This window comes from Leguminivora glycinivorella, chromosome 14 (genome assembly GCF_023078275.1).
Source record: "Leguminivora glycinivorella isolate SPB_JAAS2020 chromosome 14, LegGlyc_1.1, whole genome shotgun sequence".
Classification (NCBI taxonomy): Eukaryota; Metazoa; Arthropoda; class Insecta; order Lepidoptera; family Tortricidae; genus Leguminivora; species Leguminivora glycinivorella.
Window position 1 is genome coordinate 1483542 of NC_062984.1, and position 25320 is coordinate 1508861.

At 37.6% G+C, this 25320-nt stretch overlaps 2 protein-coding genes across 2 annotated transcripts in view; both read right to left on the minus strand.

Moving 5' to 3' along the window:
* LOC125233544 overlaps positions 1–25320 on the minus strand; it is a 144773-nt gene that overhangs the window by 47925 nt on the left and 71528 nt on the right. The window lies entirely within an intron of this gene.
* The window catches only part of LOC125233543, an 84465-nt gene continuing 71594 nt past the window's right edge, over positions 12450–25320 (minus strand). The window contains exon 2 of the mRNA XM_048139599.1: positions 12450–15180. Coding sequence (XP_047995556.1) covers positions 14364–15179 — 816 coding nt within the window. The 5' untranslated portion in view covers position 15180 and the 3' untranslated portion in view covers positions 12450–14363. The remainder of the gene's footprint in view (positions 15181–25320) is intronic.

Below are 25320 nucleotides of genomic sequence, written 5' to 3' on the forward strand. Positions count from 1 at the left end.
CGATAATCCGTTAATCGTGATAAAAAATAACTTTACTGTAGCCAGTTGCATCAGTTATCAACTATTAAGTTTTTGGGTAAGTTTATTATGTTACTGTAAAAGACCGAAGATCGCCAATAGTATATTATATAACGGTAACGTTATGAAGGCTATAAAAGTTGAGTACCGCGGTTAGGCCACGAAGGCTTGCCGAGTGGCCTAAGTAAGGTACGAGACTTTTATAGCCTTCATAATGTTACGATTGTATACTATACTTTTTCTACGACAGCCACATACATACCTATTCGAGAATAATAAAATGGGTTAGTTACTTTTACTTCATGTAATGAATGGGAATATTTGTGTGGATCGTCGTAGCATTGAGTATTCTGTCCACAATGTTGATGGCGAGAACTTGTTGCACAATTCTTCAAAATATGCCAACAACGCCGTTTCAGAGAAAGTTGAAACATTTTTTTGCAATTTCCATGTCAAAACAATCATAACATTTTTGGTACGCTTTATCTGACTTTTCATGTAACAAATTGTCAGTCACTTTGAGCGCCCATAGCCTTGATTTCTTCGGAAGTGAATTTTTCACCAGAATCACTCATAATTACTTATGTTTTTGCACAATAACGTCGAATTAAAACAAACTACACACCACCGAAATAGTTCAAATAGTTTCGTGATAAGTTTACAAATGTCAAACATACCATAGACAAGAGAAATAGAAAATAAGCCGGTTTTCAATTACGAAAAATGTGGTTGCGTTCAAGAATATTTAAATGTCGAATGTAAAATTATTGGATAAACTTATGATTTTTACCTTTGTTTTGCAATATCTAATATGTAAAACGCATTTAAGTTTATTTTTTCATCTTGATTTAAATTATGAACCTAAATATTATATTATTTATTAAAAGTTACTTATTACTGTAAATGAAAACATACCTGATAAATGGAAGTTGTGCTTTTTAAAAAAAATTAACAGAACTCCTATATTCATATGATTACTGCTAGCAGTAATCCTATGAACCTATAGACAAATAGACTTTCTCATCGTTACTCAAATGAACTTAATTTGGATACCGCTGACAATAATCTAATTGACAGATTTAAGTGCTGGAGTAGAAAAAATCTCTTGAAAAATCCCAGCTGCAAAATGGTAAAAGCGAAATGTTAATAAATATTGTTCTCTTTGGACTTATACCGACGTTGTTTCGGTAAGTCCTAGGTTTTACCTTAGACCCGTAGGTATTGGGTCATTCATGCGGTCGTAGTCATGGTGGGTAGGTTCCTTGGATTGAGACACCTCTAATCGAAGTTGTGATCCACGGTAACTTGGTAGATAGCGCGGCCCGTCGAACTCTGGCTTGATGCGTCGGTTGCGCGATTTATGTGCCATGCGTCGTGCCTGATGATTTACATTAGGTTTCGCAGTTAGTGATGGGTGCAATAGGACTAATAAACTTTAGCAGGTCTCGAACAAGTGATCCAAAGGCACCAATTGATATGTAGACTGTGAATTTTCGGGAAAATCCTAGGTTTCGCCGTACTCCGGGCTTTTACAGTAGCGGTCAGAGCAAGTTTTACTCGGCGCGTGCGGAACTAGATTAACGATTAACGGACTCGAAGAAATTTAACGGAAGTTAACGAATCCGTTAACATTTTTTAAAGTTAACTTAAAAGTTAATCCGTTAACCAAAATGTTAACTTCGTTAATTAACGATTAACGGATTAACGAGTTAATGCCCAGCTATGAATGTAAGTGACCACTTCATTGCATGTTTTTTTATTTATGGTGCAAATTGAAGTCTTAATTTATCTCTAGATAAGCCTACTTTTAATCCTTAGATATATTGATATTTAAATTAGCACCATGAATAAAAAAACATGCAAATAATGTGCCAGCGTGGAAATGCTGCCAGCCTTCTGGGTACCTTGCCCATTGACGGCGATTTAGGTCAATTTTTTTATTTATAAGTAGGTTAGGTATTTAGTTTTAAGTAGGTTTATTATGCAAATAATTGGTCACTTACATTACTCTGTTACATGGAATTACCCGGTGGACAACTTTGAAAAAAATGGCCGACTTACTGGTACGTTTGATGCCGACTGTCTTATCATTGAATGACACAACATTTTAGTATTAGGTATTATTAGCTTTTATACATAGTGCGTTAGTTTGCCAAATTCATTTTTAAGCTATATGATGTTTAAATATAGACTGTCAACCAAATCTTGTCACTAGAAAAAGGCGGCAAATTTGAAAAATCGCGGGCTAGCAACACTAGTTTTGAAAATCGGTGGAAATTCGCGTGTCATTTGTATCTTATCTGTGGAAACCTCCACCCTACCAAAAAGAGAAAGAAACTAGCATATATCCGTCCCTTTTTAATACATTATCTAATTCGTAAGGAAGTAAAGGATGAGTATACGCGTTTCACATGCACAGGGAGGCATTCCAATGCTCTAATGAGGCCCAACGAGCTCTTTGAAAAAAAAAATCTCTGTGGCTGTTCGACGTACATTGCTGGTTTTTGTTCGTTTCATAGGGATACCATACTTTAGTTTGATGTACATTGCTACTGCCAAAATTTGGTTGACAGGCTATAGCTTACCGGCTGCGCCATATACTTACTCGCAAAGTATTAGGAAACCACCTCAGCTGATTATCAACTTTGAGATATGTACAAGTATGTGCATTTTCAGAATTTGGGATCCCCCATAAGTAGTTAACAAAAATTATCTCACTGTCAGTTTTGTGACGATAATTAAGCATGACATTTGAATAAAAATATTGTTTTTGTGTTAATTACATAAACTTTAAGCGATAATCTACATTCAGAATGTGAAAAAAGTAAATTTTTAGACAGATTTTATACTTAATTGTCGTCACAAAATTGACAGCGAGTTAATTTTTGTGAACAACTGACGCTAATTGGCGGGGCCCAAATTCTGAAAATTCCCGTATACAGTGCGTAAACGTAATAAGGGCGATAAATGAAACCAGGCATATAATTCAATATTGTTATCATTAATTAAGAGGTGTTTTTGAGTTACTCTTAATTTTCAGCCCATAATTAATTTTTGAAAAATTTCCCAGCAGCAATGTACTGTAAACGTACCAGGCATATAATTCAATATTGTTATCATTAATTAAGAGGTGTTTTTGAGTTACTCTTAATTTTCAGCCCATAATTAATTTTTGAAAAATTTCCCAGCAGCAATGTACTGTAAACGTGGTTGCGATGACAATCAATGAAAACTGTCAACGAGCGGTTAACGCGAGTGTGTTTGCATTACGTTGCGGGCCGAATTATTTTGTATGGATTAAAAAATATTTCAATTTTAAGTAAAAGTTATCTTATTCCATTTTTTATGTCCTATACTCACCACCGTTAAGAGGTTCGCCCGTATTAGGTTTACACCCTGTATATTTATAGTCTATAGATTAATATTTCTATTGATCCCTAAAACATTTTTACATTGTTTTCCAATGTAACTTAGGTACTCCAAAACACAATTCTTGACATCTCCTAACGAGACAGAACGAACAAGTGCCTATACTATCTAAGTATTTGCGCTGCCGTCATTACCGTTAAGTACGCTTTGCTGACGTCAATTGCGTAGGGCGTCAGGGCACGTTACTTGAATGCAAAAACGTAAAGAAAAAAAAGACATTCCTTGTATGTAGAATGTGAGCAGCGCCCCGAAAAGGTTACTTACTAGAACCAAATTAATTTCCCGTAGTAAAATGTATCTTCTTTTTGACAAGCAGAAACAATTTAAAAGTGGGAAATTTAGCGAAACTCGAACTCACGGCCTCTGCCAAGTGAGCCAGGAACTTTAACCAAGCCAGCGAAATTTTTGACCTCAGCCAATCTGTAAAAATGTCCTATAATATTTATTTTTATTTTTTTACTGGTAAATAGGACCTGCAGCGAGATTTACCGTAAGACTTAAACCGGCCGCGGAGTTCCAAGTCATATTAGAAATTCTCCCAAGTCAGTAATATTCTACTTTTAAATTTAATTTCCCGCTGTGTTTATGCTATAATAGGCACAGTATAATAAAGAGTACTATCGTACATAGTAGATATTCCATTGGCTCGTTGGGTGGACGACATTCGAAAAACTGCGGGGCACTTCTGGATGAGATTAGCCCAGGACCGGGATAAGTGGCGTACACGAAGGGAGGCCCATGCTCAGCAGTGGGCGATAAACTAAGTACGCGGCGGCATACTAAAAATGTATTAATTAGCTTCATACTAAAAATGTATTAATTAGCTTCATACTAAACATGTATTAAATAGCTTTTATAAAATTGTATAGTCCCAAATTGTTAGATTTTTATTACATTCAGCATTTCATTTTTGATTTTCCTTTTTAATGTAAGTATGTCAATAGCCGAATCATCTTTGTCAAACTGTCTTAAGTAACCGGACTTCCGCGATACAGGCTTTGCCTAGTGTGGAAGTCACAGGAAATAATAAAATTGTAGCTATTCCTTTTCTTGGTAAATAAATTATTCTATTATTCTATTATATTCTATAAATGGTTGAAATGATGATGATTGTAGATATTCTAAAACTTCACAACCTCATGGCAAATGGACAGGACTAATGTATTGGCGTGGAAATCATTACTTTTAAGTACGCCTTGGTGACGTCAATGGCGTAGGGCGTCTTAGGGCTCAGGTTACTTTGACCTATTGGGTATATTCTACATATATAGGTCACTTTCTAAGTCTGCCTATCTATTTAGTTACGTTTAGACTTATTTCCGTACCGAATTGCGTAAATAAAGACATCTTGAGAAAAAACTAACAAGCATAATCAGATTACAGTCGGTATACCATGAGTTTTTGACCTTTCGGAATAAGTAAAAAGATAGAGTAAACGTCATGTAATATTTGAGTACCTAATTTTTGGTTTTAGTAAGTAGCCGCTTGAGGGCTCTTTACTTTCTCCATACAGTGTCATTTTCCATAACATTTACTCTATCGAGTAACGTATTAAATACTGATGGTCTAGGACCATATAATACGGGACAGATAAAGCCCATACAAAAAAGCGTACCCACAGAATTAGATTTAGATAGAAGAAACGAGTTCATTTATTTGTATGGCGGCCGAGCGTGTCAGATTTTGTACTGAAGTTGTTACTTGCCTGTGATTTTAAATATGTCTCAGGCCCTTGAGTGTTGATAAGTTTTATGTTGTTGCAATTAAATATCATGTAACGAGGCATTTGTAATGTTTTTGTTGACTTCAACTTACAAAAATTGACGCCCGAAAGCTGCAAGCTGTGATTAAAGACGGACAACTCAGTGGATTTCACTGAGTTCATTTGACACGCTAAGTAGATACGTTTGCTTGATCTATGGTTTATATGACATCTGTGAGCGTACCCCTAAAATGTATGGGCCTTTTAGGCTTAAAACTAGATGGTGCTGTTCGCAGCCTGGAAGTGGCCAAAATCATATTTCAACAAATGACATGCTTCTTTACTTTAATATCATAATATATTATGTGAGTGTGCAAGGGAAAACGTCCCGCTTTGTTGATTGCTATAAAGCCGCTTTGTCAGTTTATTCATATTAAGATACAAGTCAATCTCGCCTTAATGATAACCGACAAAGTGGGACGTTTTAGTAAACACACTCACATTACACATTGTAAATTATTCGTTCAGTAGTAGTTATAGTTTTAAAAAAAGCATGTAATACATACATACATACATACAATCACGCCTGTATCCCATAAAGGGGTAGGCAGAACACATGAAACTACTAAAGCTTCAGTGCCACTCTTGGCAAATAAGGGGTTGAAAGAAAACGAAACTGTGACATTGCAGTGACAGGTTGCCAGCCTCTCGTCTACGCCACAATTTAACCCATATCCCATAGTCGCCTTCTACGACACCCACGGGAAGAAAGGGGGTGGTGAAATTCTTAAACCGTCACCACACAGGTAATGGCATGTAATATCTTTGTCTTTTTTGTGTGCATTATGTTGTTTTCCATAATTTTGTTCATGTTACCTGTCGTGATTGTTTTTCACCGAATGGTTTAACTGGAAGATCAGCGCTGAAGTCGCCAGCAATATGCTGAGGTTAAACCATTTCGTGACACCTTCTTGTTTTTATGTGTTCCTATTTGTAATATTTTTCTCTTTTGTGTGTTTAAGAATAAAATTTATTCTATTCTATTCTATATCACGTAAATACACTTTTCGAAAAAAATAAATTTGTAGGCCTTATCAGTGTAGTTATGATAGTATTTAATAGGTGGCGCTAATAAAATGAGGTACGAATCTTAGTATGAAGTTTGTAAATCCTATATAAATAATCCTTGCTGATGATGGTAGTCACACGTTACACATGAGTGTCTGGAAGAGATCGGTACCCAAATAATGTTTGGGTACTGAAAGTATAAGTAACTACTTATACTTTCAGTACCCAAATATTATTTGTATGTTTTAAATGTAAAATGTCTTATTTATGTGCAATGAAGAATATTTACTTACCTAATCCTTACAGGAGTGGTATTAGCACCAAGTGTTTGCGCTGACATCATTACCGTTAAGTATGCCTTGGTGACGTCAATGCCGGGCGCCTTTAAGCTCCGGTGACGGTAACCTATTGGTTATATAGGTCAATCTAACTTTGAGGATCTAGTTGCTTACTTACCTACTCCAAAATAGGCTAGTTAATGGTAAGCTACTAAAGGCCACTTGCACCAACGAAAATGGAGGGTTAACCCGAGGGTAAACCCATCATTTTATATGGAATTTGACAGATGACAGCCCACTAACCCTGAGTTAAGTGGTTGGTGCAAGTGGGCCTTAGGAGTGAATAGGCTAGTTTCCTAGTTTTCCTACTAGTCAAGTGAGAGTCTTTTTAAGAACTGTCAAAACGATTTACTAATATGGAATTAATTTAACATCGCGAGGAGTGACGTCACGGTCAAGTCATTTACTTTATATCTTTCTCTTTGAATTATTAAATAGAAATAAAGTTTAAAAATAACTATTGTCCATATTTTTCTTGTAATTATTTGGTGCTTTATTTCATGCGCTGCATAAAATGTTTTATTTTAAGTATAGGAGCAGCCAACTATACCTATAGCTATTTAAATATTAACATGAGTTTAGAATTTCACCCCCGCGGGTGTCGTAGAAGTCGACTGTAGAATATGGGGTCAATTGTGGTATTATGTACCCACAACGAAATAAAATGGACTCTAAACATGATATGTATAGAATATGTCTGTGATATTTTGGTTGGTAGCCTAAATTATACAATTAGATCTTACCTTTCCAGGGTTTTAAAGAGGTTATTATTAAAAGAACAATTCCGTTATTTAATAATCGTAATTTAATAATAATAAGTGTAATAAATTGAGTGAAAAAAATCGCCTTTGGTGGATGACGCGTGAACGCCAAATGGAGAAAGCGCGTAACTACAAAAAGCAAGATTTTACAAGAATTTAAATTACGTTAGAATTAAGATATACAACAATTATTTACAAACATGAGTGGCAGTTTTTAAATAAAGTTACATTAGTTTTTTGAAACGTCACTTTCTCAATTTGACGGTAGTTAAAAATGGTAATATTAAACATCGTTCCCTCATAGTTAGATCGCTAGAATACTGTAGGGATTTCGTGTTTTATACAATTTCACTATTTTTGTGCTTAATACATTAGTATCACTGTTTAGAAAAAAGTTGGGCTATATTCCCATGTCGCATGCATAAAAATACTGATATAGTAATTCAGAATATTCAGATTATGTAGTATTGATAAATAGAAAAATCTCTTGAATAGGTACTAACAAGAGGCCGATTCTAGTTTGACAATTTGTTACATTTGTGATTTTGTTTTGATAAAAATTGGATTATACCGCATAAAGGTCCCGTTTACATGGCGTAAGTTTCATTATATTGCAGTAAAGCGAAGAAGCGCTGGTAGCCTAGCGGTAGTCGCGGGTTCGAACCCCGGTTCGCACCAGTTTTTCGGAACTTATGTGCAAAATGTCATTTGATATTTGCAGTCGCATTGCGGTGAAGGAAAACATCGCGAGGAAACCGGAATAATTCCAATAAGGTCTAGTTACCCTTCGGGTTGGAAGGTCAGATGGCAGTCGCTTTTGTAAAACTAGTGCTTACGCCAAATCTTGGGATTAGTCGTCAAAGCGGACCCCAGGCTCCCATGAGCCGTGGCAAATGCCGGGATAACGCAAGGAGAATGATGAAGTCATTATATTGCAGTATTTAATTGGTGGACTTAATTGTATGTATCATCAATAGTGTAATTTCTCAGTAGTAAAACTTTACGTAGTCACTGTATAAATGAGCCTTAAGAAATCAATTAGTATGATGATCGTCAAACGGCCGTTACAAAACAAAATCACAATTGGAACAAGTTATTAAGCTGAAATGGACTTCCAAGAATGTATTTTTTATGGACATGTTTATATTTCACGACTTATAACAGACCTAAATGTCTGCTCCAGACGGTTTCCGTCTCATTACTTTTATGCTATCATTAGACTTGTAAAAAATTACGAGTAATTTATGCACATGACACTTACAATATTTTCACTTCTTGACGTTGAGACGTAATAAGAAATAAGTTCGCTTTATCTTGTATAGATGGCGTTGGTTGGTACATGAACTATCGATTTAAGCACCGAACAATCGAAGAATTCGAATTTTTTAAATATGGCTAATATTTGTTCGACGCAAATCGATTTATATCGTACTCAGAGCTAATATTCGATGAATTATTGTGTGATTTGGGCCGACAGTTTCACGAACTCTTCCATTAAAAAGCCGATCACGTAGAATATTGAAGTTACGCTCTCATTTTGAAATGATAAGATGAACTGACACGAAAGTTGATATAAACAGTTTAGTTACATAATATTATTATGTTATAATGTCAACATGTTATTAGTTTTTCTTGTTAAAATATGAATCAAATAGCGAAAAAAAAAGTTGATGTTTTTAGGAATATACCGAGCCTAGTTTTTTTATGATTCTTAGCTTCGAAAAACATTAACCACGTATGTGCTACTTGATTGTCTGTGCCAAGATTTATATAATTTTAGCAGTTTGTTTTAAAAACAGAGCGTAACTTCGATTATTTCACTTTGATTTTAAGGCTTATTTAGACGGTGTGCGAACTCGCATTCGATTTAAGATATATTGTGGACTATTGACGCACGGCCTACGGCCTATTCAGCAGACGCATTGTAATGAAAATTGCATGTGAGAACTCGTACCGTGTAAATCAGCCCTAATTCGTGGGACACAATCGACCTAATACACTAGTGTATGTATGAGTACCATAGTCGGTATTCCCGCGTGGTCGGTATGACATATTATATTCAATAAATATTTAAAATCACTTACAGGTCGAACGCGATTAAACATCTTCCATGACCCCTGACCACGCCCAGTGCAACCTGGCTGAAACGTCGAATAAAAGGTAAAAGAATGATATTTACTCGCGTTCTACCTGCAAGTGCGCGAACTTAGCGTTATATATTCTTGTATTCAAGCAAAGTTTCTTTTACACCCCAACAAACTACAACGTGCGAATCAGCGATGAAGTACAATCATGTAAAGAGCTTGTAAAACAGCGCAAAAGCGTATAAATGTCACGACACCGAAACAAATAAACACACCGAACATGTTGAGCGTACACCAAACCACATACTATTACTTAATACAATAAAACATCTAGTTTGTATAAAATTGGGACACTTTAGATAACTTTTTAGCACATTTATTTCTGCCAGCATCATTATAAAAGCCATATAGTCTTGAGGTTGATTAAGCTATAAATTGAACAAATCAAAAAATATTCAATAAAATAATTTGATTTGTTCCCTAGTTGTGTTGTGATATTTAAGAAATTATTTTTAATATCATAACACATACGAGTGACTATCATGGATAATACTTGAAAACATTAATCCAAATCTCATGATATAGTACAAAAATGAAGAATAATGTTACGCTGCCAACTAAATGGAAATAAATGCTTTAGTTTTCTCTTATTCACCAAAAAACGCTTTCACAAATTGGTACAAACTTTCGCCGAGAATTTTTCTACTTTTCTCCTTAATCGTGTCGTTTTTAATGTACACGGTAAGTGTAGGCAGCGTGGTAATGAAGCTTTGGCTTTCATTTGCTTCCCCTACAATACTTAAGTGCATCTTGTCTGCATTCGCTCCGAGTTGCATGCGACTCGCTGAATGCACCGCACCGCGACGGTTTCCTACTTTGCTGTGACTTTATGAATGCATTGGTAGAAATAAATGTGCGAGTACGCTACAAGTTACTGCGTATTTCTGTGATATAAAACAAACTTTATCCACAAGAATATGGATGAAACTAGGTTATGCTTGTTTGAAATTTTCTCTTGTGAAATTGAAGTATATTTCTGATAATGTTTAAAAATGTGAGCCACGCCAACATCGACCGTTGAGTGAATGTGTTTATGAGAGTTAACCAAAGCCAGTCGATGATTGATTCGCGTTAATTCGATACATCCATCGACGATCGATCTTTCGTTTGTGTGGCAGCACTCTAAATTCTGTTACTCTAGTTTGATTGACTCTTAATATAAATACATGTTCTCTTCTTAATTTCGCTTGGATAATAAATTGTAAACATTATCATATTGCTTCTCCTGAATGGGATGAAATATTTGTAAACATGAATATATCGATTACGCTGAATACGAATGAAATATGTACAAGTGATAAGTACTTAAATAGCAAATATATTAAATTGAATTATCCTAATAAAATACCTAAGTATAAAAGTAGTGTAGGCACAGGAAATTTCATTATCAATGTGTGCAATTTCTATAATATTTCGCTATTACAATATAAGTGCAATCGGATTGACATTAATTTACTAAACTTTCTGTCTGTATTTACCGTGAACCTTTGCACAGCTTTTTATTCTTCAAGTGTGTTTTTTTGTAAAAGTGTTAATAAATAATAAATAAATATTATAGGACATTCTTACACAGATTGACTGAGGCCCACGGTAAGCTCAAGAAGGCTTATGTTGTGACGATATATATAATATATAAATACTTATATACATAGAAAACATCCATGACTCAGGAACAAATATCTGTGCTCATCACACTAATAAATGGCCTTACCGGGATTCGAACCCGGGACCGCGGCGTAGCAGGCAGGGTCACTACCGACTGCGCCAGACCGGTCGTGTTAAGAAACATTGGCACTAAATTCGATATCGAAAAAAACTTGTGTTAACTTTTTACTACTATGGCCGGATAGCATAATAAAATACAGGCTAATTAATACTATTAGTGAATTTGTATGTATAATCACTAATGATCTGTATTTTATTACGAAATAGGCCTCAGGTAATCAATGTTTTCAGATAATTTACTTACAAAAGACACGGTAAATACAATAAATTAAATTAATTCATTAAATAAAAAATCTACACTAAAGCGCATACATTAGCATTCTCTCTGTGTCAGTTCCAAGTGGTATTTAATATTAATTTAGTAAATAATAATGATCGATCGAATGTATGCTAAACCACTAAAATTGAGGTTAGGCATTGTTTAGTTAACTTCAAACATTCCCAAAATTGGTAAAATTATTAATAATTACAATTTGTGCATTGCGTATTATTTTTGTTTCAGTAGAAAGTGTAGAAACTCACACATTTTTTTTCAGTGCCAACTAAGTACGGTAAATCTTTACAATATTATAATTTTGGCGGCTTGGCAACGATTCAAAATAACCTTATAAATTCTACAAATTTAAACAAACATATTTTTTTACAAATATAAACATTATTCATTATTAAATAAAAAACAATCACTTTTGTGCAAATAAAATCGCTACTATAACTTTTCCAAAACAGTGTAACTCCAAAATGGTAATTTTTTGACTTCGTAATTTTTTTGCGACTTTAATGTAAAATGTGATAATTTTTCTTGTCATCGTTTTTTTGGTGCATCACTACCAGTCAATAGGTAAAATGGAATGTTTTGTAAAATATCTCATACAATTTAATTTTAATAGGGTAAAATCTCGCCTTATTGCTTATTAGTAGTTTTAAACGTATTTGTATTTCAGTATAAACGTCACACAAGCTAGCTGAGACTAGACATCGAGACAGATATGACAATAATCGTAGGCCTCACACGAATTGGTCCTTCGATCGTTGTTTTTTTCATTATTTAATACATACCGATGTAGGGAACAAATCAAATTATTTTATTAAATATTTTTTGATTTGTTTTTTTTTTAAGTTATATAATAAATAAATTATAAACTGAAATAGATACCATACACTAAAGAAAAAGCGATCGAGCCCACCGGTGGTGTAGCCGGGAATCGAACCCGGGTCTCCAGCTAACGCGGCTGACGTGATAACCGCTACACCACAGTATGGTATCTATTTCTGTTTACTATTTAATTTTAACTTTTAAATTTTAAATTTAATACACGCTTTTATTTTTGAGTTTTTTTAGGGACAAGGCTGAATAAGAAATTATGGAAAGTTTAGGTAGAAGTTTAAAAAAGATGAAGCAAGGAAAATCCCATGTAATTATTGAAGAAAGACTTAAACAAAAAGGTAGTAAGTTATGTAAGAAAAAATAATTTAAGGTGAGTATAATGATAGGGGAAGGAATATGGGTACATAAATTAACTATGTCTCTGAAATTAAGCGACAGGCCGTATTGTATTTTTTTTGGCAGGACCGCCATAATAATATTGGAAGATAAATCTAAGTATACACCTTATATAGAAGGACCAATTTGAAATGAAGCTACCTTAGATAACGTGATAGAAAAATACCTAAAAATCCGCGCTTTTGTGACTCAAATTAAGTCGTATTTTGATATTTTCCTCTCACAGCCTACATCTATTTAGTTTAGTAGTTAAATTGTGCTCATACATTACACACAACTGGTGAGACAGTTCGTTATAAGGCAATGCTATAGACAGCACTTACATTAGATTAGAGCTAGGATCCAAAAACTATACACGACAAATGTGATAAACTTTACAATTTGGTATCACACCATAGATTAAAATATAAGAACTTTTATTTAATCTATGGTCTCCCTCACAACTCAATGGTAGGATGAGCTTCACTTTAAATTTTATCACACCGGCCTTTGCGAAGATTCAAAAGGACATTGAAAATACTAGGAGAGGAGTTACAAAACAACTAAGTAATATTTAAAGTTTGAGCATGGTGAAGCTAAGCTCGTGTTCTTAAGCTTATATTTAATATCAATGTTCACTATATATCTCAATACATTATGTTCACCTTCCACGAAAATAGATACAACTAGATTTGCATCTTTCTTCGTCAAAAGTAGTAAGGTTTAGATATTGACGACTTGTCATTTTGTCGCTCGCAAACGTGTCACAGCCACAACCAAACTAATTATTAAATGCAGGATACAACTTAATTAATTACAAATTACAACCTTATAAATGCAGATTGAATCACAGTAAATAAACTACAAGATTTGTTAAAAGTTTCTGTGAATATTTTAATTGCATATAGAAATAAATGCCCTAAATATTTTGGCACTTGATACGAAGACTGTACGGAATTCTAAAACGGGCTGTTACTATTTTAAACTACATTCCAGATAAACAGTAAAATGTCTTTTTTCTCAATAAAGATAATTAAAAAGGGCTAAAATTGGAATCATTAAACATGATCAGTAATTTCGGTGCTTTCTTTGAAAAATCCACTCGGTCAAGTGAAACTAGTTGATAATAGAACTATACAATATCAAGAATACAAAGTATTTTGTGTAAACAGTGAAGTAATAGGCAAACAAACAATAATTAATATCGTATAAAACCGTCAGGTAAAAGTACAGTATATTAACAATCAGTCTCAAGCCAATACATACGGATTCCCATAGATAATTGATAAAATATACAACTCGTTATCACGTCTTACAATTGCAATTCGACATAATAATCGTTTTGTGAAACAGTTTTGGATCGCTGTTTTTCAATTTTTTATTGCAATTGTGAGAAGTGGTCGTCACGACTTAACACTAAAATCTACCGAGAGTTGGTCCGTCTGTTAAAATATAAAATAGAGAAGCTTTCGATCTAAGTAACGCCACTGATAGTCTGTCGCAAGCGTCGAAGCATACACCAAAGGGCGAGGCGCTGAAGACCTCAAAAGACGCACACCACCGACGCCTCGCCGCAAAAGTCATCGGATTAAAGTAGAAGTCGAGCGGCTCACTGAAACCCGGCTTAAGGACCAAAGTAAATCGTCAGGGTACAATCGAGTGGCACTAAGAATGCGAAGGAGCCGGAGACGCGTTCGTTCACATGCGCGACATGATCATGTAGCGGCCGTCGGCCAGCAGCTCGCGCGTGTCGGAGGGCGAGCCGGGGCTGAGGCTCGGCGCCACCGACGGCGTCGAGTACGTGTCGCGGTTGAACTTGCCCAGCCGCCGCTCGCTCTCCGACGCCAGCGAGCACTCCTCCTCCACGATCTGCTCGAGCGGGGACTCGCGCAGGGCGTCGCCGTTCAGGGCCAGCGCGTTCACGAACCCGTGCGCGCGGTCCGGCGGCGGCTCCGTGTACGTCTCCGTGACGGTCTCGGGGAGGACCTCGGCGGCGCGCGCTCGTCTCGCGTGCTTCGTCGTCATACCTCCCGTCTCCGTGTCTCTCTCCAGCCGGTGACCCGACCGCGATCTCGTCAGCTGGCGCTGCACGTACTCCTCCAGCGCATCCTCCTCGCTCTTCGTCAGATATTTGTGCAGCACGATCAGGAATATTCCTATTCCTACCGCGAATAGTCCGGACCAAACCAGCTCGTTGAACCAGTTGCCGGAGCCGATGGTGCTCCAGGACGTGACGTCGTCGGGAAGGAGACCCGAGCCGACGAGGAAGAAGCCGAGCACGAGGAAGACGACCCCGAGGTGGAGCATGCCCACGGAGGAGACGACCTCATTTTCGCTGGTGCGCGTGTTCTTGAAGCGGCGGCGCTCGAGGCTGCCGGTGGAGCAGTGCGGCGAGGTGACGCCGGACTCGGAGGACTGCAGCGAGTAGCGGCGCTCCTTGGCGCGCTGCTGCTCGGCGCGCCGCTTGCGCTCGCGGCGGATGGCGAGCGCGGAGTGGAGGCCCACGGCGTGCATCCTGCAACACGGGCACGGGTGAGTGTCGTGGCGGCGCCCGCCGGCACCGCACCCGTGCCCGCGCCGCCGCCACGCACGAGATACGCCGACCGGCGGCACCGGCGGATAACACACGGCACAGCGGTTGCGAACTTTATACTCGTTAGTAAAACAAACCGCGCATCTGATGCAACTGCGCGCTCCTGAAAGGCCGTGTGTTATCTGCCTAAAATCTAACAGTAGCGTGGCGTAATAATCCGAAACAAGTCTTTGAGCTCGGCTTTCCATTGGAGCTTTGGCATCCTAGTGAATGAGGTCGCCACGCTACTGAGATTTTATATCTGCTTAAGTAGGTAATAAAACTAGTTTTATATAAACTTTTTCAACTGCAGTCTAATTTGCCAGGGCTGGATCGTATCTCATGCGTAAGATAAAACTTAAACTTTACGTACTTATTTTATAGGTGATTTAAACGGCATTCCCGAAAAATCTCATCAACCAAAGGCTCAAGGTAAAGGGCATAAATCTTGGGTCTTGTCAGGCCCTGTCGAAGTGTAAACGGGGCGTTAAGAGCGGAGTAGCCCTTGCCTATATTTATCGTAAGATAGCATTGGATTGGACTTCAATAAAATATATGCAACTGACATTTCGAAGGTGGATACGGGTAACTTTGTGGCATTTCGTAGTCCCATAAGGGCCACTTGCACCAACGAAAATGAAGGGTTATCCCGAGGGTAATCCACCATTTTATATGGAATTTGACAGTTGACAGCTCACTAACCCTGAGTTAAGTGGTTGGTGCAAGTGGGCCTAAGAAAGTTTAATGTTGTGTTTTCTTCGCCAACTAGATAGATATAATGATGATCAATTGGACTGATTTATTTCATTTTTGTTCTCACAAGGATTACTTACCTACTGTATATAAATTTGATAAGTTCTTGCTTTTTTTTATAAACAATCATTTATGCGAGTTTATAAATTATGTTATATTTATACGTGTTTTAAACTTTCTATGTTTTTTTTAATTAAATTGACTTAATTTGATTTTCCTAATTTGCATTACATTTATTTCCTTCTAAACATATTTAAACACACAATTTTATATTCTAATATATTCCCAAACCGCGTTCCATTCTGATGAACTGCGATATTTCATAAGAATTCAGAACTCCCCGGCTCGTGAAAAATGTAGGAACTTCCTGAAGTTAAAACCTACTTCTGACTTGACGCGAGATCTGCGCAAATTATGCGGAAAAGAGGTTATGACGTTTTATCTTCTGGAGGGTAATAACAGATCGTAATGTACCTGACACTTAGGTCTGATGTAAAAGGGCAGTTGATAAGAAGATTTAGTTCTTAGAACAAATTAAATTATCTTCATAGAAAATATTTTTAATTTGTATTTTTAGTAGCCACACTACTATATGAACTATAAACTAATGTGTCCGAATGGCCGAGCGGTTCAGGACGCTGACGCACTTTTTCTTTGTATATGACATTTATTTCAGTTTAAGAAGATTTAGGTCAAATTATCTTGGCTGCAAGAAGCTGATTCCTAACCTACTTCAATTTCAAGAAAGGAATTATAATATTCCTTTGCACAAACGATTTTGGCACCTACTAATATTTATGTTACACATAGGTGCATAACTGCATATTAGAGTGAGTGATATGTGAGATATGATGATTGATTATACCATGATTTTTTACTCACAGCACATGTCAAAATAAATAATATTATTAAGTGGTCGTTATACACTTCATTCAATCATTAAATTTAGTTTCTTTGAGAAGAAAAGAGAAAAAAAAAATTGTATTTCACCAAAGAACCTGGTGCCGTAGCCGATGGCATTTCTACGACGCGAAACGAAAACGAAACGCCGCGAAAGGTAGTCTGGCTCTGTCGCGCCAATACGCATGAGCGATAGAGATAGGTATCTCGTTTCGTTTTTTTTTATTGAAAACAAAGATTACAGTTTTACAGTTTCTATTTTTTTCGCCAAACTTACGTTTAACGTTTTCGTGAGCGTTTGTGCCATTCGGGTACGTACCCTGGTAAGATCACAGGTTAAGTAAAGGGTCAACTAACAGTAGGGCTGGTCGGTCTAAAAAGCCTGCTGAACCAATACCACCTGAGCCAAAGAGCAAAGGGCTCTCGAGCCGAGCTCCGATGAAGAGTCCTCTCTCGAGATGTATCTACAGCTCTAGAGGGTAAGATGGAGCTCATTTATTACTTTTTCGCGATGGCTTATTAGACTTTCAAAAAATTACGGCTTATTAATGTTTTAAATTAAACGGCAGATGTATAAGTAATAGCAATTGCCACATTACCGGTAAACTGTGTGCCTCCTCATTACTTCCATACTAATTATAAATGGGAAAGTGTGTGTGTCTGTTTGTTTGTCCGTCTTTCACAAAACAGAGCGACGAATTGACGTGATTTTTTAAAGTGGAGATAGTTGAAGGGACGGAGAGTGATATAGGCTACTTTTTGTCTCTTTCTAATGCGAGCGAAGCCACGGGAAAAATCTAGTTTGATTACATTATAAAAAAATAATTAACAATGGAAGGGATTCGTGGACTCAGGTATAGATTGTAAATAAGACTTACGGCTCAGCCACGACATTGGTCTAAGCGCGACAGCGGTGAGCGGCGGCCATACATTGGAGCGAGACACAGCGATGGGACTTTTCATTCACACGTATGGCTGCCGCTCACCGCTGTCGCGCTTAGATCAATGTCGTGGCTGGGCCGATAGGCACGTTATTGGCTTAGCTTAGTAAGGTGGCGATGAATGGTAGGTTATTTACTACATTGACAATTAGAGGTAGTACAGAATGTCTATGACGTGTTAAAATTACTCAATTTTAAGTTCACTTATTTATCATATTGCCTGTACGGTGACGGGTTAAGAATTTCACCACCCCCTTTCTTCCTGTGGGTGTCGTAGAAGGCGACTACGGGATATGGGTTAAATTGGGGCGTAGGCGAGAGGCTGGCAACCTGTCACTGCAATGTCACAGTTTCGTTTTCTTTCAACCACTTAGTCTTAAAATTTCATTCGACTCTGACTTACAATCAACACGTTTCAAATACCCGACGATCATATCTAGTCGGAAAAAGGACTACAAAGTTTCAAACTTCTTTCAGTAGAAAATTATTCACGTTCAATAGTTCATATGTCTATAATAAAGTGAATAAAGAATTAAATGTATATCCTATGACTAAACGGCAATGCAAACTGACAGTAACAGACTGGCTATTAACTAAAAACTATGAAGAAACAGAGAATATTCTCAATATAATCACATGACACTCATTTCAAACACACAAACACACACACACACACACACACACACACACACACACACACATACATCTTACACGCATGCTAATTTAATTTATTGAAATAATTTGATTTAAACTAGAACTAAACTAATCTTAGTCTATTACTAAAATATGTTTCTTGTTCCTTTTCTAAATTCTGAGAATGATTATTATCCATAACTTCATGATATTGAATTTCTCAACTTGTTATTATAACTTTAGTTTTAGGGGAGGGGCACTGTTTATCCTAAACCACAGGTTCGCCTACTTAGGAAACAGTCCTTCTGATCTACTTTTAAGAACCAATTTATACAAGTTTTTGTTCATTAAATAAATTACTTATTTGCCAAGAGTGGCACTGAAGCTTTAGTAGTTTCATGTGTTCTGCCTACCCCTTTATGGGATACAGGCGTGATTGTATGTATGTATGTATGTTATTTATCATATGGTGTGTAAATAATTAGAGAAGTAGGTACCGTGGTTACGTTATTGCTCTTTACCAGGGGCGGCTCACTCCGCGATTCTATCGCCGCGCTACAAGTACATGCTGGCGGCCGCGAATTCGCGGCCTAATCAGGAGTGGGGCGCGTTCTCATGGAACGCACGTTCGCACTTTCTGTTGTTACTTTATGTCGCGAGTTTTTTCTAAGGTTCATATGTGTGGAATGGCTAATAATAATGTTTAGTTAAATAGACATCATGAATAAAATAAAAGAATCTTAAACAGATCTACTATTGATTTAGTCCCACGGAAAGTTCAAGAAGGCTTGGACTTCAGCAAAAATATTTAAATATTGTGTATATACCTAGAAAGTACCTAAGACTTGAATATAGTATATAACATTTTATCTGAGTAATCTGAGTATTAATTCGTTTTAATCCATAGGCAACCCTATCGCTCGACGTGCGGCTCGTTTCTTTGTTAGAATTTTGTAGGCATTTATAAGGCGGCATTTCGTGAACATCAAAGCAGTGGGCCTTCTGTACTTGTACTATTATATATTCTGTGTCTTTACCGCCCAGGGGTGAAGTGTACGATAGCGGTGGGTAATTCCCACGAACGTGGTGCAACTTAACCCTTAAATGCATGACCTTGACAGAGATTTGTTCAAATTTGAATTTTGACATGTTGTCAATAGTCAAAAATACATGATGCATATACACATAATTATGCATTCAAGACGATACGATACAGGTCAATTCTCCATACAAACGCTCTCGACTATTTCATCCCTGGTTTTTGAAGATAGAGCAATGATTTTTTAAACACAGATTTTTATTATTTTTATCTGTGTCGGACCGTTTTGTTTTTTTTTTGCTATTTTTATTTTAAAAGACGCTAGAGCCAATCAAAAATTTCTAAAAACGGCCTTTTTCTATATGGCTCAAAAAAAGGTATGATACTCAAGATCGGTAACAATTAGCCAAAAAATCTAAACAGTCCGACACAGTTTATTTCATTTGTTATTCAGATTCTCAAATTTCGTTCCGTTTAAATGAGTTTTAAAGGAGGAAACAGTCGAGAGCGGAACCTCTATTTTAAAGATTTTTTCGCAATATCTTTTAACTGAGTTGTTAATAACACTAGTATATTTAACTGAAATTCCCAAATTGAAAGGGGGACTCCTTTCCATTTTAGCATTTTCGCTCCCGTAGCGTCTTAAGGGTTAAACATCGATAATTAATTAAGCTCTATTAAACGTGTATCGTCATATGAAGATTTTTTGACGCTTAATTTCTCGCTACCCGCTCGCACTGAAGCCATACACTTAGGTACACATTGTACGTAAGACGCATGACGGCTTAGCTTAGGCGGCGATGAATGGCGTATTATTTTACTGCCACAGTCTAGACGCTTCAATAACAGTTTAACCACGGTATTTGCGATAAAGATTGGATAGCTCTAAAAATAAAATTCAGTAAAATTTCGGTTACGTAGATTCTTCTTAACGCGAAACATAATCAAGATACAAAATTTATGAGAAAAACCCCGACATAGTGGACAGATTTTCATCAAACATGGCCAAGAACACTCCCGACTATTAGCTTTCAAACAAAAAAACCAAATCTAAATCGGTTCATCCATTCGATAGATACGATGCCACAGACAGACACGTCAAACTTATAACAGTTATAACCGTCGTTTTTGCATCCGTTGTTTTAAAGGCTATGTAAAGTACATTGTGCAGCGTATGGCGGAAGTTGAATATTGCTAACAAAAATAAAATTAATTGCAATTAAAAAATGCCTATTATTCATAGGACTGATATACCAATTATGACCTTTTGAATCTCAAAGGTTTTTGTTCAAATGCGGGACTTAAAAAGCCCTTTGTTTCCGAGTTCAAAGGGCGATGCTTGATTTTAAAGGTTCCTCAGCGGTATCTGCGAAAATTAATCTTTGGTGTAACAGATTTTTATAAAGGATCGTGAAAAAGAGAGTTTTTAGCTAGTTGGCTTGGAACTTTGAAGTTACGATATTGTGGACAGAGTTCTGTTAACGAAAAGGATAAAGATAAAGTCACGTAGGTAATTTAATTCCTAGTCTGCCTCTGTTGCGCTTTTGCAAATTTATTTCCAACTAGCTTTTGCCCGCGGCTTCGCTCGCGTTGGAATGAGACAAAAAGTAGCCTATGTCACTCTCCATCCCTTCAACTATCTCCACTTAAAATACCACGTCAATTCGTCGCTCCGTTTTGCCGTGAAAGACGGACAAACAGACACACACACTTTCCCATTTATAATATTAGTATGGATTATGTTTATGGGTGTCTGTCACTTTGCACAGCGATATTTTTGGCTAATTTTTCAAATTACACATGGCTCTACTTGCCTAAAATCACTTTTATCTTATCCAAAACAATCAAAATACTGTGCAACAGTGTGGGCAGGCCCAATACTGAACAAATAATAACATATATTTTTGTTTCAGACGGTGCGGTCTTGTTTGGCTGCGTCGTGTCGCTTTGACGGCCCACGTCAACGCCTTACGCTTACGAACTTTATTGTATTTTTAGTGATATTTAGTTATTTTGTGTTTTAGTATATTGTGTTTTAGTGTTACGGTAAGTGGATGCATGCCGCAACTCAATCCGGCGATGGCACCACGCATGTGGATTTCTTTTGTGACCAATGCGACAACTCTTTTAAAACCCAGAGAGGCCTGAATATTCACATTACCAAAAAGCACCGTTTGTGTATCAGCCAAAATGACGCTGTTCTAAATTTCAACCCATCTGTGTTGTCCACTCCCCTTTCTGACGAACCAAATCTACCCCCTTCCATTTATACCTTAGCGAACTCAAAAATAATGTGCCCGTTGTTAAAAGAGTTCCGCGCGGCGCCAGGATCACAGTCGCTAAGCACCTTTCAGGCCTAATTGTAAAATGCGTAGAAAATAATAAAATTGATAATTGGCACAATCTTTTCCTCTTTTCTTTCAATATCCTACATGCCAAAAAGGATAACAAAATTTCCTTAACACAAAAAATCAAAAATAATTGCGTTTCAAATTCTGCTCCACAAATTTCCTCTAATAGTTGCGCTTCATACACCTTCAATAGAACGAAATTGATTGAAAATAAAATTAGCGACGGTGATCTTAAAGGTGCCGCTCGGCTCCTATTCACAAGCGACGTGCTATCGCCAGATACTCCTGACACCCTTTCGGCATTAATTTCCAAACATCCCCCGGCTCCTTCAGTGCCACACGTGTTGGCGCCACCTACAGCCGACCAGGCCTGCCTCCAAATCGAAGGCAAAGACGTTGTCGACGCCATATTTTCTTTTAAAAACGGTTCGGCGGCCGGCCTGGATGGGATCTCGCCCCAACATTTGAAAGACCTAATCTCTCACTCCGTAGGAGACGCTGCTGAGCAGCTTATCTGTTCCCTCACAAAATTAATAAATTTTATGTTTTCAGGCAAAATCAATTCCGAAATTCTACCCATTCTATACGGTGCCAACCTGATTGCCCTAACCAAAAAGGACGGAGGGGTGAGACCCATTGCGGTGGGGTCCACACTGAGGCGTCTCGCATCAAAAATTGCGGTTAGACACGTTAGATCCAAATTGCAATCTCTTTTTGAGCCTATTCAGCTTGGTTTTTGGCACGAAAGGTGGGTGCGAGGCAGCCGTCCATGCCCTTCGGACCTACCTTTCACTAGACGACTGTGAAATTTTAGTCAAAATTGATGTTAAAAATGCATTCAATTCAGTTAGTAGAGACACTTTGCTGACAGAAGTCAAAGATAAAATTCCAGAACTATACAATTACCTTTTCTATTGCTATTCAGAGTCATCCAAATTAATGTATAAGACACACGAAATTTCATCCGAAGTTGGCTGTCAGCAAGGTGACCCTCTCGGCCCAGCTATTTTCAGTTTGGCGATAAATCCAATAATTAAAAACTTAAAATCAAAATTCAATGTTTGGTATTTAGATGACGGTACCCTAGGAGGCGACGTGAATACTGTACTTTCTGATTTGTCTTACATAAAAAGCAGTTTCGAACTTATTGGTCTAGAGCTGAATTTCAGCAAATGTGAACTTTTTATTCAAAAGCCTTCTTATACGTTCACTGATTTTAAACCAAAATTTGACGTTCTGGCCCCCAATATCAAAATAGTAGACAAGTATTCCCTTAGCCTCCTGGGTTCTCCCGTATTTGAAGAATCTTTTCCCGGTTACGTTTCTAGTCACACTGATCGGTTACTCGAAATTAGCCCTCATTATGCTCTCGTAATTCTTAAATTCTGTCTTTTTGTCCCTAAATTTACATATGTGTTCCGTTGCTGTCCTTTCTGGAAACATCAAAATTTACTGTCACCCATAGATGATTTAATCAAAATTAGTTTAGAGACAATCCTAAATATTCATTTGAGTGAGGCCTCCTGGTCTCAAGCATCCCTTCCTATTCGGTTTGGTGGTTTAGGTATTCGCAAAATTACCAGTGTCGCTTCCCCAGCCTTTTTGGCATCTACTCATGGCGCGTCAAATCTCATAGGAAATATCTTAAGGGCTTTGCCCACAAACTATGAGATTGCGGGCTTTGAGGATGCCAGAAATGCTTTCAAAATTGCCTGCCCAGGCAAAAACTTTCCAGACAATCCAAAATCACAAAGGAGTTGGGATAATATTTATTGTGATTTAGCTTACAATACTCTTCTAAACAACTTCACAGGTCCAGAACACGCGAGGCTTTTGGCGGTCGGAGCCCGGGAAGCCGGTTACTGGCTACATGCCCATCCCTCACCAAACACTGGTACTTTCTTGGATCCGACCTCCCTTAGACTGGCGATTGGCCTGCGACTTGGGGTTTCGGTGTGTACGCCACACATATGCTCTTGTGACACGGACGTGGACCGACTGGGACACCATGGATTATCTTGTCAAAAAAGTGCAGGCCGTTTTTCGAGACATGCGTCGCTTAATGACATTATCCGTCGGTCCCTTGCAACCATCAATGTGCCTGCTCTCCTTGAGCCGACTGGCATAATCAGAGATAATGGCAAGAGGCCTGATGGAGTGTCCTTGGTGCCTTGGAGTATGGGACGAATGTTAGTGTGGGATGCTACCTGCGTAGACACATTGGCACCGTCTCACCTCCAACGGACCAAGATAAAAGCGGGCGCAGCGGCAGGGAGTGCCGAAATTTTGAAACGTAATAAATACAAAAGTCTTGGCAAAGAATACCTTTTTGTACCCTTTGGTGTAGAAACTCTAGGTCCATGGGGCCCCAGCGCGAACAAGTTGTTCACAGAAATCGCGAAGCGTCTGGTTGAGGTAACTGGTGACCGAAGAGCTGGCGACTTCCTCGCTCAACGTATCAGCATTGCGATACAGCGAGGAAATGTCGCCAGTATCCTTGGTACAATGCCTCAAGGGCCTATTTTAGACATTAGCTAGCTTTTAAGTTTAGTCTTAGTTTCTTATATAATTATATAAAAAGTGTATAATTGTATATGGGTCAAAGAGAGTACTGCTTTATCGCGAGTTTGGCATGTCGTATTTGTTTAGCGTCTGTGTAATATATTACTTTCTGTAAAGTTAAATGCATAGTAGAAAGCACAGCACACAAGCAAACTCGTAGTGAGATCAATTCGTAGGTAAGTTTAGCGGCCTGGACCCATTTCTCAAAACTGAAAGTTACAAGTTACAAGCGGAAGTCTCTTTTCAACTTGTAAATTGTAACTTGTAGCTTCGAGAAATGGGCCCCTGATCAGAATTATTACGAGCTCTATATACGATTCTGGAAAATTGTTTGCAACACCCTCTTGGGGCCATGAGATACTTTATTTATAATGTTTTGTGACAATGTTTAATACCATGTTAAAAAATATCATTATGATTATGAATCAAAACGGTCAGATGTTGAAATAGTTATTTGTTATACAAGGGGGCAAAGCTGTATTTTAACGCTGAGTGTGGAATTGAAAAACGAGCAAGTGAAAGGATTCTATAGTTGAACCACGAGCGAAGCGAGTAGTTCGAGAATAGAATCCTGAACTTGCGAGTTTTTTAACACACGAGAAGTAAAATACACCCGAAAATAAATGAACCCGAGTGTAACACAAAACTTTTCCCCTCACTATAGCGAGGAAACTACAACGCAAAAAACCGGCCAAGAGCGTGTCGGGCCACGCTCAGTGTAGGGTTCCGTAGTTTTTCGTATTTTTCTCAAAAACTACTGAACCTATCAAGTTCAAAACAATTTTCCTAGAAATTCTTTATAAAGTTCTACTTTTGTGATTTTTTTCATATTTTTTAAACATATGGTTCAAAAGTTAGAGGGGGGGGACGCACTTTTTTTCCCTTTAGGAGTGATTATTTCCGA